The 18,380-nt window shown below is 45.0% G+C and overlaps 1 protein-coding gene across 4 annotated transcripts in view; it reads left to right on the forward strand.

Annotated features, from left to right (window-relative positions):
• dock3 (dedicator of cytokinesis 3) overlaps positions 1 to 18,380 on the forward strand; it is a 1,050,162-nt gene that overhangs the window by 366,940 nt on the left and 664,842 nt on the right. For all 4 annotated transcript variants that reach the window (XM_078209344.1, XM_078209345.1, XM_078209346.1 and 1 more), the window contains exon 6: positions 10,345 to 10,493. In XM_078209344.1, coding sequence (XP_078065470.1) covers positions 10,345 to 10,493 — 149 coding nt within the window. The remainder of the gene's footprint in view (positions 1 to 10,344; positions 10,494 to 18,380) is intronic.

Consider the following 18,380-nt stretch of genomic DNA (forward strand, 5'->3'; position numbering starts at 1 on the left):
GGGAAAGTCGTGTTTGACGAATTTACTTGATTTTTATGAAGATGTAATGAGTGCGGTTGACAGGGGAACCGGTGGATGTGGTGTTTTTGGATTTCCAGAAGGCGTTCGATAAGGTGCCTCACAAAAGGTTGCTGCAGAAGATTAAGGTACATGGAGTTGGGGGTAAAGTGTTAGCGTGGATTGAGGATTGGCTCCTAACAGGAAGCAGAGAGTTGGAATAAATGGGTGCTTTTCTGGTTGGCAGTTGGTGACGAGTGGTGTGCCGCAGGGATCGGTGCTAGGGCCTCAGCTGTTTACCATATACATAGATGATCTGGAGGAGGGGACCGAGTGTAGGGTAACAAAGTTTGCGGATGACACAAAGATGAGTGGGAAAGCGAATTGCGTGGAGGATGCGGAAAGTCTGCAGAGAGATTTGGATAGGCTAAGTGAGTGGGCAAGGATCTGGCAGATGGAGTATAACGTTGACAAGTGTGAGGTTATCCACTTTGGAAGGAATAATAGTAAAATGGATTATTATTTCAATGGTGAAAAATTACAACATGCTACTGTGCAGAGAGACCTGGGGGTCCTTGTGCATGAATTGCAAAAACTCAGTTTGCAGGTGCAGCAGGTGATCAAGAAGGCAAATGGAATGTTGGCCTTTATTGCGAAGGGGATGGAGTATAAAAGCAGGGAGGTCTTGCTGCAATTGTACAAGGTACTGGTGAGGCCGCAACGAGAGTACTGTGTGCAATTTTGGTCCCCTTATTTGCGGAAGGATATATTGGCAATATATCAAAATAAGGGGGAGTCAGTTTAGAACAGAGTTGAGAAGGAACTTCTTCTCTCAGAGGGTAGTGAATCTCTGGAATTCTCTGCCCATTGAAGCAGTGGAGGCTACCTCGTTAAATATGTTTTAAGTCACAGGTAGATAGATTTCTGATCAATAAGGGAATTAAGGGTTATGGGGAGCAGGCAGGTAAGTGGAACTAAACCACTATCAGATCAGCCATGATCTTATTGAATGGCGGGGCAGGCTCGAGGGGCTAGATAGCCTACTCCTGCTCCTATTTCTTATGTTCTTATGTTCTCTAAAAATTGCATGTCCAATGATAGTGCTGATATCCTGAATGAGGATGGAACCCCAGAAAGCTTGGTCTCCAGTGTGACTTTTGTTTAATTCATTTGTGGGATGTGGATGTTGCTGGGTGTTGCCCATCCCTAATTGTGCTCGAGTGACTTGTTTGGTTATTTCAGAGGACACTTAAGAGTCAACTACAGAATAATTGGTTAAATCCTGAGTTAAATGCCTCCTTTCATATTAGTATGATATTTCACTTCAGGAAATATTGTGACTCCGACTATAAGCCAGACCAGATAAGGATGGTAGATTTCCTTCCCTAAAGGAGATTAATGAGCCATATGGCTTTTAACAACAATCGGCAGTGATTTCATGGTCACCATTACATTGAATTCCAGATTTTCTTTATTGAATTAAAATGTGACCATCTGAAGTGGTGAGATTTGTACCCAGGTCCCCAGAACATTACTCTGGGTCTCAGGATTATTAGTCCAGTGGTAATACAACTACTTCATTGCCTTCCCATACCAACTGAACCAAGATGTTTTAAAAAATCATCTATCTTAAATATTTCTAAATTAAAAAAGAGAAAACTTGCATCTTTTGTAACACTATTCACATCCTCAAAGCTATTCGCAATGAATTAAGTATGCTATCATAGAAAATGCAACAGCCAATTTGCAAACAGCAAGGTCCTACAATCAGCAGGTTAAGGGAAAATGTTGCCAGGGACGGAAAAATTTCCTGGATTAAATATGGAGCACGATTTTACCACCTTGCCGTGCCCGGCAATCAGTGTGGCGAGCTGTGAAAATAACGTGTGAAGCTAAAAATCCGATTCGCGCCTGACACAAAACTCTTTCTGATAATCCTGGCCCTTCCCAAGAGACACGAACCGCTTTGCGCACAGAAACAGCTTTTTAGCAAGAAATTGACTGGATTTCAATATCATTAGGGAATTCGGCATGCATGCTTCACCCCTCCCGAATGCTTCCCACCTCTTCAGTGAGACGTCACCCTGGCGCGAATCACTCCTGGCCTGTCCTGGCGCAGACTTGGTGAACTGGTCATACTGGGGGGCTTGGAACCCATAGAAGCCCCCAGATGGTCCAGCTCATGACCTGACAGTGCCTGCCAGGCAGTGCCCATCAACACCCTATCATTGCCCACCAGAGATCACAGCATCGCACATTAGACATCACAGGTTTGCCAAGGGTGGGGCTTGAGTGGGGACAATGACAGGAGATGGGGGGACCAATGCAGGGGTGGATCACAAAGGGTGTCATGATGCATGATGGAGGGTCATGTTGGGGGAGAGCATGTCAGTGGTCAGCCAGAGGACCCACCGGGAGGGCCCTGTTGCGGGTTACCCATGTCGGGATGGGGGAAGAACTTGTCGCCTATGAAGGTGGGGCGGATATGATGTCCATGGAAGCGGGTCTCCCAGTGAACCAGAGATCAGGGCGCCTTTGCGATCTGGCAGCCGAGCGCTTTGAAGCCACCTTCACTGGCGCCAAGTTCCCAACACTCCAAAAATGTTACTGAGTGTCATAAGATCACACTGCGGAGTTTGCCTGAGACACCAATGCGATTCACACCATTTTTCTCACCATTGTGCCACACAGAATTTTTGGGGGAAAATTCCACCATTGAAATGAGTTGAGTGCTATGGGATTTTGAATATCCACAAATACCAGTAGACAGTCAACGTAAAATCTATTTCATTGAGTTTGACAATATAATGGATATGGTACAGGATTAGCAGCTCCAAAATTGCCACATTGTTAGAAAAATCTAACTGGTTCACTTGCCCTACAAAGAAGCCTACCTGATCTGGCTTATAGTTTGGGTCACAATGTTCTTTGAAGTGAAATATTATACTAAACATGAAAGGAAGCATTTAACTCAGGATTCACCCAAGTATTCTGCCTTGAACAATCAGCACGCTGGTCCCCTGAATGGTGTGCATCCTGTCAAGGTCAACGAGACAGGAGCACTGTAGGAGTGAGATATTAAATCTGACAGACTAGGAAGACTTGAAACAGTGTGACTGTACAGCTGCAACCCTGCCTAGATGAGGGGAACCGGGCCAGTAAAACCAGCATCACCAGGAGGAACACAAGCAGCAACACCTGTTGTTTTCACATCAGCCACTCCACAGGAGAGAAAAATTTGATAAAGATCTAGCTTGAAGGAGGAGAGGCCACAACCCAGGGTCCCGTCGTAGGCTGAGAATCCTTTGAGCACCAGTGTGACAGAAACCCAGAGTTTCACAGCAAGCCAGTGCTGACAGCTCCAACCTTCTGGATAAAAGCTTTCCAGGGGAACAAGGTGGGCACATATTAGCATTGGGCTTCATGGTGGCTATCACTGGAGGGCCATCAACACTTTCTCTGCCTCTTCCTGGAGTTCTTTGCTCTCTTCTCCTGTATGGAGAGAAAACAGAGTGGTGTGAGGAATTGATTGTGTAGAGGGGAATAAATGACAACATTTATGGAGGATCACTGCGAACCACAGATATGAAATGGTCCAAAAATGAGAGTGTGTGTGGTGATTGACCCTTTAAGGGCAACACACCAGAGTAAGGGTCACATGACCTGTCCGACCAATCGGGTTAGATTCCACTGAGTGTGGAATTACCCCATGGTGAGAGAGGCTCCAAGGCAAAGAGACATTTTGGAAGCTAGGTAAAGCCATGAAACTGCTGTACAATTTTTATCAATAAGGTACTTTTGTGTTTATTAATGAAGTCTGTGGAAGTGAATCTATAGTGAGTCAATATTGGCTGTTCAGATGGGGATGTAAGGAGATGCCCTGACAGAGAAAAAAGAGTGGAGTTGCAAGATGTGTTGATTTGAGGGGTGCTGTGTAGGGGAATGTTGGCAAGGTCAGAGTGTGGAAATTGGCATTTGAAAAAACCTAATGCCTTCCAGCTTTCCTCCCTTTCATGCCTGCTTGATTTGAAAAGCTAGCCTCTTCTGCCTATTCTACGAAACACCAGATTCCACTGTGAAGGGGAGCGGGTGGTAGCCTTCCAAGATTTCCTTTCCATTTCTGTGTTTCGAGAAGTTTCGGGAATCAATGTGGAGTTCAGCCATTCTGACCCCTTCTAAGGTTCCCTTTATTAGGAATTCTTCCTTTGACAAATTTCCATCCTCCTTATCTGGTTGGGAAACCCTGAAACAGGATGCTACTGGTGTCGATGACTGCATTAAAAAGCCATGGCAAATCCTGCTGACAGGACAAATGGATTCCCAACGCATTACCAGCCTCCCTGTCACATCTGTTTATATAAAATTTTGCAGAATGTCAAGTGCTGGTAAAATTCATGCCACATGTCAAACAGTGACCTTGTTCAACAAGAAAAGGCCCAACTACTCCCACAGACATTCTGTACTGCCATCAGTAAGTCCCACCAATAACATCTTTGGGTCTACCATTGATCAGAAGTTTAACTGGATCAGCTATGTCAACATTATGTTTAATGGCTGGATGTTGCAATTTGTGTTTGCACTGAAATACAGAACAGATTGCAATGAGGGATTAAGGAAGTTAGGTGCCCAAACTGTGCATGGTGCTCTCTGTGCTCTAACCAGTGCTTTGGAAAAATTCATCATTCCATCCATCCTTTCATTCTAAGCCCCTATTTATCAACTGCATTCACACTCTCAGGAAAAGATGACCTCTCTTTATTGATACTCTTCAGTTAGCTATATTCTGTGTACGTTTTCAATGATTGTATACTCCCATTCCTTGTTTTATTTTGTACCAATAAGATATGAGAAATAAGAGCAGGACCCTGGCACTCAGCATTCGAGCCTCCTCCACCATTCCGTAAATTCATAACTAATCTGATCGTGGCCTTAATTCCACCTTCCTACCTGATCCCCAGAGTGCTCGATACCCTTGTTGATCAAAAATTTGTCTAACTCAACCTTGAATATATTCAGTGACCCAGTCTCCACTGGTCTCTCCTGAAGAGAATTCCAAAGACTAATAACCTGAGAGAAGAACTTCCACCTGATCTCCATATTAAATATGAGATCCCTTATTTTTAAGTTGTGCCCCTGATGACTAGATTCCCTAGTAGGAAAAATATCCTCTTAGCATCTACTCCCATCAGAATCTTGTGTGTTTCAATAAGATCAATTTATTTATCTAAACTTTAATGAGTACAGGCCCAATCTCCTCAAACTTTCTTTATAAAACAATCGCTTCATCCCAAAACTCAGCCTAGTCAACCTTCCATTATTTTAATGTGCTCCATTAATGTATTACTTCTCGCTTTAAATTGCATCTGTCAGCTTTCGCCATTTCATTAACCTGTTTGTCTCTGAGTCTTTTATATTTTGCCACACTGATTTTCAAACCTCAAACAGCCTCCTCATTTTACCTTGTCCAAATGTTCAGATAATGATTTGGGGATCAGCACTGATTCTGGGTACATCTAACCCTGCTCCAGTCTGAATAACCTATTTACCCAAGTTCAATAGTTCTTGTCCATCAATCAGCTTCCAGTCTATGCTGCTACATTTTCTCATTGTCATTTTTTCTCATACCAATACCATCAGAACACTTTCTGAAAGTCCACTTATGTTTTCTGTATTCCAGTTAGTTATCCGTTCAACCAATTATTGCTTCAAAAAATATATTAAGTTTGTTAAAAATGCTTCACTTTAACAAATCCATACTGGTTATCCTTGATCAATGCATGCATTTCTAAATGTTCATGAGTTAAATCTCACAATATAAGTTGCCAGATTTATCCTCCTCTCCCTTCTTGAACTAAACAATCTGCACTCTAGTCATGTGACACAATTAGTATATTTGAGTATAACAAAATTAGTGACAGTTTTTGCTCCTTGGGTTTTTTTTAACAGCTGAACATCGGTTTACAGGGATGGGAATTTGCAGAATTTCTATCTAAATTTGTCACAATAAGTACAAATCATGATATTTAGCAAAAATGAAGTAGTAAGCAGTCGTATTCACTGTGGAACATCAGACTTTGACCTCCTGCTGATTAAGGCACTTGTCTCTTGATTGAAGTTTGTCTCCTATTAACACTATGCTACTCATGCCTTTTATCTTTAACATCTCTTAGACTGCAAAGTCATACCTCCTTCTGCTGTGGAATCACGGACACTTATTTAACAATGGCAGTTTGAAAGGGTCACCATGTACAGAGCCTGTTTTTATAGCTCTTTTCTGGATAGAGTATGTTTACAGTCTTTTACTGGACAAAGGGTTGAAGGTTTCCTTGAGGCAGTCCACAGTGTAAAGCATTTACAATAAATTTTTAACATCAACTGAATTAATCACTTTACATAATCTCACAATATTTCATATCACTTGTACAAAACTTGAGCTAATATGCAACAGAATTTATGTTTTGCAGTTATGTTACATACAGAATACAGTTAATAGGTATACTTAAGGATATGATAACTGGGTTCTAACAGTACTATAACTATAAAAAGAAAGCCTAATCCCACAACATTAGATAAGTCACCGGGGGCGATTTTACGACCTCATCATGTCCGTTTTGTAGCGGGTTAAGGTCGTAAAATTGGGAGTGAACCGACTAGCAGGAATGGCGCGGGTTTGGGCACCCATTCCCATCTTGCCAAAAAAAAAGCGCGATTGGGAGCTCGCCCAAAATGGGCAAGACGTCAATTAGCATTTTTTTGCATTCATCTCAATGTCATTAACCAGCTTCACTTGCAATCATCCCAGCTCACTTGCCATAATGACCTAATTCACTACAGCTGCAACCAGTGAGTAAAACACCTGCTCTATATCTTCTGCCGGCACAGCAGCATTGAGGGTGAACAAGGAGGTAGGTCGCTATGTCCATGGGGCTCCATGCTGCTGGGGGGTTGAATTGTGGTGGCCATGTGTGTTTTGGCTGTGTGTGTGTTGGGGGTGATGTTGTTGTTCACAGCATTGGACATTGGGCTTTCAGTGCTGACCTGGGTCACAGCGCTGACTCTGGATCACAGCACTGGCAGCAGCAAGCAATGTTGGTGGTGGGTGGAAGATTCATAACCAGCTGCACTGCATCCTCGGGGCTTGTCAAACAGCTCTGTCTTGGGCGTGTGTGCGTGCGGAGAGTAGCTGTGCGTGTGCGCGCACGTGTGCGTGGAGAGTAGCTGTGCGCACACGTGTGCGTGGAGAGTAGGTGTGCGTGTACGCGCGGGGAGTAGCTGTGCGTGTGCGCGCGGGGAGTAGCTGTGCGTGTGCGCGTGGGGAGTAGCTGTGTGTGTGCGCGCGGGGAGTAGCTGTGCGTGTGCGCGCGGGGAGTAGCTGTGCGTGTGCGCGCGGGGAGTAGCTGTGCGTGTGCGCGCGGGGAGTAGCTGTGCATGTGCGCGCGGGGAGTAGCTGTGCGTGTGCGCGCATCTGTGAGGTCCTTGTTTACCTCCTCCAATCCCCACCCCCTGGAGCCTCCAATTCCCCAACCCTTGTCCACACCCCCTGCCATGGGTCTCCTTAACATCACACCAGAATGATGGGCCTGGGTTGGCTATGTTAGCGAGTTACTGGTCCAGGCAAAAGGCTGATGATTTGTTATGCAGCATGCTGTGATACAGTACTGGTGCCACACAAGTCTGACTCCTATCTGTTCTATGACTACACACGGATACCTGGGCCCACAGCTGAGTGAGGATCAGGGCCTCAACTGTCCAGTTCAATGCCTCAGTGTGGTTTGGGGGAAACATTCCCAGGGTCCAACGGGTGCTGGGGGTGCCATGACAGGCTGTGTGACATCATGGGCACCCACTACTGGGACAGCTTCGGACGAGCGCTTGGAGTCCTACGCCAGTCAGGAGTCTTGCGCAGGCATTGGGAAATGGGGATCACAATCATGATTCAATATTTCCGCAGCCCCTCAGCGATGGCCTCCTGCCTTCCCCGGCTTTGCTGCAGCATCTCCAGCAGCTTAGGGAGAACTAATCCCGGTGGCCCAGCACCTGGCTTGGAGCCAGCTGATTCCTTGCCTCTGGCAGACCTCTGCATGTCCAAGGCTTCGGATGTTCCCACTTCCCGATGTAAATCAATGGCTGTGTTGTCCGAACCAGTGTGTGACCCGGACCCCTCACCTCTAATTTGTCCCATCATAGTGATAGTATCTGCACTGGTGCATTGCGTGGTGGAAGCCTGCGTTGAGGTTTATGCTGGCCTCAAAGGTTTCCTCAGAACCTTCCTCAGAGGTTTCCTCCAAGCTGTCATGGGGCATCTCAGTGGAAGTGTGGGTGGTGGGTGGCAGCGCCAAACGGGCCAGGTGCATCGGGGTCGTCTACTGCAAAAAAGGATACAAGGTTCAGTGCAAGGGAGGGACAAGTATCTGGGCAGCATGCCACTTACTTGAGATATGTCATATGATTGGTTTTACGGATGCTCACTTCCTAGTCTCTCTCCAACCTGGCTATCGCTCATGGACCTGTCCATCACCTCCCCCACCAGATCAAGGGCTCCCTGCTCAAAGGGAGTGAGGATATGCAGGTCGGGGCCCTACTTGTTTTCTTCAGCTCCCTGCTGTTATGGGCCATCTTCTCCTGTGGGAACAGAAGGGAGGAAGAAACCATGATGGCTGGAAGGGCACGGAGTGTTGGAGGTGGGGGCAGTTGGGTGGTGTACGCAGGATCATGCCTCGGCAGGCAGGGTTTGTGATAGGGGGTGCCAGAGGGTTTGGAGACAGATGCTACTAGTCTAGGTGCTGGAAGGCCGTGGGTTGTCGGGGTAATTCAACATTGCAGGCACGACAGATGGGATGGACGGCAGGATGGATGGACACTCACCCTTGCTGCCAAAATGCGATAATTTAGTTCCTTTCGGCACTGGTAGCCAGTCCTCCATGCCAGTACACTAGCATTGACTGTTGCCACCACCACGTCCTGGGCTTTGTTGGCAGCACAACCCCTGGCTTGTCACCCGTCCAGGGGGAAGAAAATGTCCCTTCTATCTTCCACAGTGTCTAGCCTCCATTTACGTTATTGAACAGGCTGGTGAAAGCACCTTCAACCGAGCAAAGCTCCTCAATGTGGAGGGTATGGAAGCTTCGAAAGAGTGTGATTATGATTGTTTTATATTCAGCGATGATATCATAACTGAGAATGACAGAAATTTGAATCTTGGAGCTGCTCGTTTAGGTCCCATCTTTCTGGTGTGACTGCCTGTATGTCCAAAGTTAGCGCTTATATGCAGCTCTCTGTTGTTATGGCATACAACTGCAGGCACTTTGGGTGGGTCACGTGCCTGGAGAGTCCATAGTGGCAAGAATCATATTGGGACTATTTTATTGCACTAAGTGCCATAAGATTATGACTTGCGGCTCGCTGAAAAAACCAGCGCCATTCACTCCCATTTTCTTGTTCATTCAGCACTTATTTTTTTCGTAAGAACACACCCTTAATTTCATTGATTATCATGTACATGTGTGCTTTTCCTGTCACAATTTGACTTTGTTCCTGATGTGTCAACAAGGTTCATACTGTACTAGAAAGATGAATTCTGATTCTGCAACCATCAGAAATTTGGTGATACCTGGGAATAAAAATTTAACCTGTCTTACTACCTTCAACATTGTGTCTACTTATAGAATTTTACACATCTGTGGGGCTGTGTAGTGCAATTCACTGTCCTTTTTGTTTCTTACATAATGTTCAAATCAAGCCTCAACTGACAATATGAAACTTGATAAGCAAGAGGGTGGAAGGTTATAGCGGGGAGGTGGGAATGTGAAACTGAGGTTACAATCAGATCAGCCATGATCTTATTGAATGACGGAGCCGGTTTGAAGGGCTGCGTGATGTACTCCTACTGCTAATTTGTATATTAGTTAACAATTCTTTCTAATTATAAAGGTCCCATTTCAAATGTGTCTCAACACAAATATGACCATATAAAGATATATGTAATTCATGGCATTGGCACTCTTCAAGACTACCATAAGTCGTGCTAGTTTGGGTAATGATAAAATTCACATCAATGTGGAAAAAAAAATTCTTAGGAGTTTTGAGGCATACTGTCATGGCAGAATAGGGAAACAGCTACTGTGTGTTAGTACGCTTTCACTGACATGGGAGTACTTGATGGTGATCCTTGGATTTTAATGAATACAAAAATGCACAAATTGAATTCTTCTCCTCCCTCCTTTACTGTGGTGAGTATGGTAGAAAATTAGTTGGCTTGTGGTCAGGAGATGCAATGTCAAGTGTGAGGAATGAAGTTAAGTAGATAAAACTGTTGTTTAATTGCCTTCTATCTTTTTTGTTTTGCAGAAACACAAGGTGGATTTATTTTACAAACTGCGCCATGTAATGAATGAGCTGATTGATCTGCGGAGACAGCTTCTATCTGGTCACCTGACCCAAGACCAGATTCGTGATGTCAAACGACACATCACAGTCCGCCTTGATTGGGGCAATGAGTAAGTTAATCTAGGATATTTGGTTTATCTTTAATGTTTTATGTAATACTGACTTCATATTATTGTCCATCTTCTCTTGTGTCCAGCTGCTCAAATTGTGTGGGGTATAAATGAGCTAAGCTATCCTTTACTTTCATCTCAGCTATAATGCAATAATTAAATATTTAAATACTAGCAAGCTTGAGATGTATGCGTAATTTATCTGAGCTTCTAATATAGTTTTAATATTGGGATTCAAACAATAACTAATTTTCTATGTCTAATTTTTTTGACCCATCTTAGTTTTTATAAGACCATAAGACATAGGAGCGGAAGTAAGGCCATTCGGCCCATCGAGTCCACTCCACCATTCAATCATGGTTGATTTCAACTCCATTTACCCGCTCTCTCCCCATAGCCCTTAATTCCTCGAGAAATCAAGAATTTATCAATTTCTGTCTTGAAGACGCTCAACGTCTCGGCCTCCACAGCCCTCTGTGGCAATGAATTCCACAGACCCACCACTCTCTGGCTGAAGAAATTTCTCCTCATCTCTGTTCTAAAGTGACTCCCTTTTATTCTAAGGCTGTGCCCCCGCGTCCTAGTCTCCCCTGTTAATGGAAACAACTTCCCTACGTCCATCCTATCTAAGCCGTTCATTATCTTGTAAGTTTCTATCAGATCTCCCCTCAACCTCCTAAACTCCAATGAATATAATCCCACGATCCTCAGACGTTCATCGTATGTCAGGCCTACCATTCCTGGGATCATCCGTGTGAATCTCCGCTGGACCCGCTCCAGTGCCAGTATGTCCTTCCTGAGGTGTGGGGCCCAAAATTGCTCACAGTACTCCAAATGGGGCCTAACCAGTGCTTTATAAAGCCTCAGAAGTACATCCCTGCTTTTGTATTCCAAGCCTCTTGAGATAAATGACAACATTACATTTGCTTTCCTAATTACGGACTCAACCTGCAAGTTTACCTTTAGAGAATCCTAGACTAGGACTCCCAAGTCCCTTTGCACTTTAGCATTATGAATTTTGTCACCGTTTAGAAAATAGTCCATGCCTCTATTCTTTTTTCCAAAGTGTACGACCTCGCACTTGCCCACGTTGAATTTCATCAGCCACTTCTTGGACCACTCTCCCAAACTGTCCAAATCCTTCTGCAGCCTCCCCACCTCCTCAATACTACCTGCCCCTCCACCTATCTTTGTATCATCGGCAAACGTGGCCAGAATGCTCCCAGTCCCGTCATCTAGATCGTTAATATATAAAGAGAACAGTAGTTCTGGTAGTTTACATGACACAAAACTAATTACCATGAGCAATTCTTGTGTAAGAATTAGTAGAGAATTAGCTGTCATGGTTGGAGTGGATTTGATGGTTTTATCTTTACTCTTGACACAAATACTTCCTCATTTGGAAAGAACAGAGCAAGCCAGAGGATCTCCAAGATACCATAATTGTGACCATCTTCAAAAAGAAAAGCGACAAGACTGTGTGTGGTAACTTATAGTGGGATATCTCTGCTGTCCACCACAGGGAAGGTCAATGTAAGAGGCTTTCTCAATCACTTTCTCCCTTAGCTGAAGACTCCTAGTCACAATGCAGATTCCATCAATCAAGATGCACAATGTACATGATCTTCATAACAAGACACATCCAATAAAAGGGCAGAGAGCAGCAGCAACCTCTATTCATGGCCTTTTTTGACTGCACAATGGCCTTTAACGATCAACCATGGGGGATTGTGTAGTGTCCTCCTCAAATTTGGCTGCCCACAGAAATTTGTCACCATCCTCCACTTGCTGCACAATGACACGCAAGTCAAGATCCTTACCAATGGATTTGCAACAGACCCAATACAAATGCAAACTGGGGTCATGCATGGCTTTGGCATCACACCGGCACTCTTTTCCATCTCCCTCACCACAGCATTCCACCCATCTCCATGAAGCTACCCGCCAGATTCGAGTTACTCTACAAGATGAGCAGGAAACTATTCAACCTATGACACCTCTATTTCAGAATCAAGATCACCCAACATCTATCATTAAACTGTAATACGCTGATGATGCTTGCGTCTGCGCAGACTCATAAGCCGTGTTCCAAATGGAGTCATCTGAAAGAATGGGCCTCAGGCTAAACATTTGGAAGACAAAGGTTCTCTACCAGCCTGCTCCTGCTGCACAAATTTGCCTCCCAACAATCAAAATTCACGATGAACCATTGATTGTTTTTCATATCTTGGGAGCCTCCTCTCAGTGAGGGCAAACAATGATGACTAAACTCAACATCACCTCCAATGTGCTGCCAGCATAGCCTTCGAATGTCTGAGGAATAGATGACAAAGACAATTTACCTGCCCTCCTGTATGTATCAGAGACATGGACAACATGCAGCAGACAACTTAAATCTCTGGAGAAATTGCACCAGCGATGCTTCTGCAAAATCCTGCAATTCAATGGCAAGACAGATGCTCCAATATCAGTGTCCTTTCTCAGGCCAACATCCCCATTAGTGAGGCACTAATTGTGGTTAATCAGCTACATTGGGTGGGCCTTATCGTCCGCATGCTTGACACAAGAATCATGAAATAAGCTTTATACTCCAAGCCATCCTCAAAGCCTCCCTGAAATAATGCAATATCCCCAATAATTTGTGGGAATCTGTTGCTCGAGATTGACAAAACTGGCAAAGCAGCATCTCTGAAGGTGTCAATCTTTCAAGCACCTTTGATAGGCCAGGTGAAGGCCAAGTGTAAACAGTGGAATGAACATACCAAAATCTGAGCATCCCACCTACTCAACCCTGCCTCCCCACGTGTGGCAAAGTGTGCGGATCCAGTTTTGGACTGTTAGTCACCTCAGGACCCACAACCCAGAGTGGAAGAAAGTTATTCTTAGTCCCAAGGAACAGCCTAAGAAGAAGAAGAAGAGATTTTATGATAACAAAATAGGCTCGCAATTAACTAAAATCTGCTGTCTAAGAAGCTTGGAAGGTGGCTGCAGTTTTTTATTCATATAGCTGTGGAAGCAGTTATAGTTTGATGCCGAGATTAACAATCCATTCACCAGCTTCAGTTGATGTAAATTGTGAGGAATGGATCTCTTAGGACAGAAGTACACTATGTAGGTGATGGTCTGACTTGAATGGCTAGAGTTGCAATTTCAACTGCTCCTCGGGTTCAACTTGGGGCGGCATGGTGACACAGTGGTTAGTACTGCTGCTTCACAGCGCCAGGGACCTGGGTTCGATTCCTGGCTTGGGTCACTGTCCGTGTGGAGTTTGCACATTCTCCTTGTGTCTGCGTGGGTTTTATCCGGGTGCTCTGGTTTCCTCCCACAGTCCAAAGATGTATGGGTTAGGTTGATTGGCCATGGTAAATTGCCCCTTAGTGTCAGAGGGACTAGCAGGGTAAATACGTAGGGATGGGTGGGATTGTGGTCGGTGCAGACTTGATGGGCCAAATGGCCTCTTTCTGCACTGTAGGGATTCTATTCTATGGAACTTGTGGAGCAAGTGACCACATCCTTCCTGGGTCCATAGAAAAATAGAATCCCTATAGTGCAGAAGGAGGCCATTTGGTCCATTGAATCTGCACTGACTCTCCCTAAAAAGCATCTAATTCAGGCTGACTCCCCCACCCAATCTCCATAATGCTGCGCATTTACCATGGCTAATCCACCTCACCTACACATCTTTAGACACTAAGAGGAAATTTAGCCTGACCAACCCAACTAAACTGCACATCTTTGGACTTTGGAAGGAAACCAGAGCACCAGGAGAAAGCCCACACAGATACGGGATGAATATGCAAACTCCACACAGTCACCCAAGGCTGGAATCAAACCCATGTCCCTGGCGCTGTGAAGCAGCAGTGCTAGCCACTGTGCCACCATGCCACAGTCACCAGGTCATTGTTGGTGATGTTGTAGTCAACCAGCAGGTGTGCCATTGAGATCAAAGATCAGTTTGTAGAGTATGGAGTGTGTTCCAGTAGGGACTATGGGAGTGTGTAAGTTTTTGTGGTTCCACGTCAATGTGATACTTCATTATCTATCAGCCAGTGGTTTTATAAGAGGAAGATGTTTTCCCTGTAGCCATTATGAGATTCAGTGTATGCTCGCACAGGAAGCCACTTGAGCGGCGTTGGTCTCACCGTTCCAGAAATAATTCTCATGACTTCCTGCAGGTGGATAACTTCCGGGTTTATGTGGCTGTTCCTGAGCCAAGTTGAGCAGCAGTACTCTGCTGTTAGGTCGACAAGGGCGAGTGAAGCAGTGCATATTGTGTTGACTCTGCTGCCCCATATAGAACCTGCCAATTTTCTTATGAGATTCACTCTCATTTTGACCTTCAGCCACTCTTATCCTTGTTGGACAGTTTGAGGGTCGTGATTGCTGATTTAGCTTTCTATTCCATTTTATATTTGAATATCTGAATTCACTGCCTGGTGGGATTTGACCTTGTATCGCTTTATTAGTACAGGTCTCTGCAATACTATTTCAATGCCATAACCACTATTTACTGATGATATGTGAAATGAAGTGTGCTACTGAAAGTGACTGAGTCTGCTATGCAAGCTTAACTATGAATTATTTTCCTCTATATTTTCTGAAGAATATGGTGCTATTTCAGATTTTTTAAAAATTTGATTTAGATTGTGAACACCTGCTTTGTTACCTTGCAGAGGTATAAATGGTATTGACCCCTGCTAAGAGAAACAAGATATATATTTTAAATTTTCACAGGGTGTGGGCATCAATGCCTAGACCAGCATTTATTGCCAATACCTAATTTCCCTTGGAGGTGTTGGTGTGCTGCCATAGAATCCCTAGAGTGCAGAAGGAGGCCATTCGGCCCATCAGGTCTGCACCAGATCGGCATCTTACCCAGGCTGTCTGCTCCACCCTATCCCCGTCACCCCACATATTTACCATGGCTAATCCATCTAACCTACACATCTTGGGATGAAGTAGCATTTCAGAAAATAAAGATAAAAATAATTCATCTTGGGATACTCGGGCAGTTTAGCATGGCCAATCCACCTAACCTGCACACCTTTGGACTGTGGGAGGAAAACGGAGCACCTGGAGGCAACCCATGCAGACACAGGGAGAATGTGCAAACACCACACAGTCACCCAAGGCCAGAATTGAACCTGGGTCCCTGGCGCTGTGAGGCGGCAGTGCTCACCACTGCACCATCGTGCTGTTTCTCCTTGAACCACTGCAGTCCATGTGGTGTTGGTACAGCAATGTTAAGGAAGGAGTTCCAGAATTTTGACGCATCGACAGTGAAGGAAGAGCAATGGAGTTCCAAGTCAGGAAGGTGTGCTGTTTGGAAGGGAACTTGCAGGTGATGATGCTCCCATACATCTGATGATAGAGATCCAGTGTTTGGGTAGTACTGTCGAAGAAACATTGATGAATTGCTGCAATGCATCTTGTAGATGGTGTACACTGTTGCCACTGTGCATTGATGGTGGAGTGAATGTTTAAGTTGGTGGATGAGGTGCCAGTCATGCAGGCTGCTTTGTCCTGGATGATGTCAAGCTTCTTGAGTATATTTGGAGCTGCACTCATCCAGGCAAGTGGAAAGTATTCTGCTGCATTCCTGACTTGTGCTTTATAGATTGTCAACAGGGTGTCAATTGCTACAGAATTTTCAACCTCTGACCTGTTTTTCAGCCAGAGTATTTTTATGGCCAGTCCAGTTCAATTTCCTGTCAATTGTAACCCCCTAGGCTGTTGGTGTGCCATGAACACTTTGGCTTGAAATCTAAAATAAAGCAGAAAATGGCAGAAATACACAGCTGAGCTCTTTTCATTTCTTTCAAATGGTACACTTCATTTGATTTCTTCATTACTGAAACCCACAAACAATTCTGACATTTTCTATTTTAGTTTATGCTTTGGCTGTTACTGATATTCCTATGTTCACACCTGAGCAAATGTTTTACCTGGACTGAACTATTATACAGTCTTGTTTTGTTCAACCCCAACTATATGTTCTAGCAACATGGTTAAGAGTCTCACAAAGAAGCAGTCAGGGGTGTTTAATTATTAACCCTCAACTTCCTAAGATTTCTAACATACAACTTTCCAGGATATCCAACGTAACTCTGGTCCAATTTGATGCAGGGTAAAATGGAGCCCTCCTCTAAGAGATTGTGATGTGGAGATGCTGGCATTGGACTGGGGTGGGCACAGTAAGAAGTCTCACAACACCTGATGAAGGAGCAGCACTCGTGATTCCAAATATACCTTTTGGACTTAAACCTGGTGTTGTGAGACTTCTTACTGTGTCCAAGAAATCGAATTGCAATTTGCTCTCGAATTTGGCTTGGGAAATTGACTCTTTTTTTATAATGTTGTCGAGTTATTGTTTAAAATGTTGTTCGCTTTCAAATATTGTGGATTATCTCAGCTGCTGTGGTGAAATTTGTCAAGTCAAAATGTGAGCAGAGTTTTCAGAGAAGGACGTTGAATGTGGATTGCCTCAGTGAGATGGATGTTCTTAGTTTTTCAATTTTGTAATTATTAATTGTAATACCATTGAGTTAATACAGCGTGGTGGTGATATATAGTGGAATTTTACGAGGTTTTTAATAAGTGTCCAGCTAGTGTGAAAACGGAAGAGTTCCTGATCTGTTTTTGGGTGAGTTTTCTCTCCCAATCTTAAGAACTTGGACATTGAAAATATGGCTAGACTATTTCTAGCCACTAGAGGCAGTGGGTGGTGCTGAATTTGCCAGACAACCAGCAGCTCAGATTGGAGTCACAAACTGCGCATGCGCAGAGAAAGCTAAAAAGAGGAAGCTCTGCTGACAGAGCCACTCCTGGGCCAGTTGCAGCCTCCCCCTCCGCCCCCCACACACACACATCAGGGACCACGCCCCACCCCCCCACCCATATTACTGACCCCCTTGCAAGTGGCCCCCTCATCACTCCCGATTGCTGAGTGACATGGCTCTCTCTCTCTCCCATGCCCTCGATCATTACAGAGGCACATTCTCCCCAACCTCCCAAATCAACACTGCTGCAAGTGCTGACTTGACTTCCCCTCCATAGTAACAAGGCAAACTGCATTTAACTTGCTGGAATGCTCTAACGGGCACATGACTCGCCTAAACTGCCTGCAGGTAATCTGTCCTAAACAAGTGAAAGCTCCATGCAAGCCTCGAGGATGGACAAGAAGAAGTTACATATACAGGGCGGAGTTTTATGTCCTCATCATGCCCATTTTGCGGCAGGGAAAAGTCGTAAAAATCAGGTGTGATGTGACCAGCGGGAATAGTGCCAGTTTTCGCGTCCATTCCCATTTTACCACAAAAAAATCAGCACGATTGGGACCCTGCCCAAAATGGACGAAACATCAATTTGCATTTTTTTGGCATTCATCAGAACGTAATTAGCGAGTTTCACTCCCAATCGACCAGCTCATGCACAGACTCGAGTCTGAACCCTGACCTCGGGTCTTAGTGCTGACTCTGGGTCCTAGTGCTGACAGCAACAAGCACTTTTGCTGGTGGGGATGGACTGGAAGCTCTCTGAAGTGGCAGTGCTGCAGTCTCAGGACTTGGCAAGCAGCACTGTCTGGGGCTGCGACTTCATGGGTTTTGGGTGTGCGTTTGTGAGGTGTGGGGGGAATAGTGGGGGACGCTGTGTTGCCATTCTGGGGGGCTGTGGGGTGGGAGCATCAGGAGTGTGTGTTGCTGAGGGTCTGTGAGGAAGATATGGGGATTGTGTGTTGCTGTGGGGGGATATGGGGAGTGTGTGTTGCTGGGGGCTGTGGGAGGGGCATGTGGGGAGTGTGTATTTCTGGGCTGGGGGAGCAGAATTCTTTAACCTCTCCATCTGTTTCATCCCTTCCCCCATCCACCCCCACCCCCTATCCGGTGC

The sequence above is a fragment of the Mustelus asterias genome, chromosome 3, assembly GCF_964213995.1.
Source record: "Mustelus asterias chromosome 3, sMusAst1.hap1.1, whole genome shotgun sequence".
NCBI lineage: Eukaryota > Metazoa > Chordata > Chondrichthyes > Carcharhiniformes > Triakidae > Mustelus > Mustelus asterias.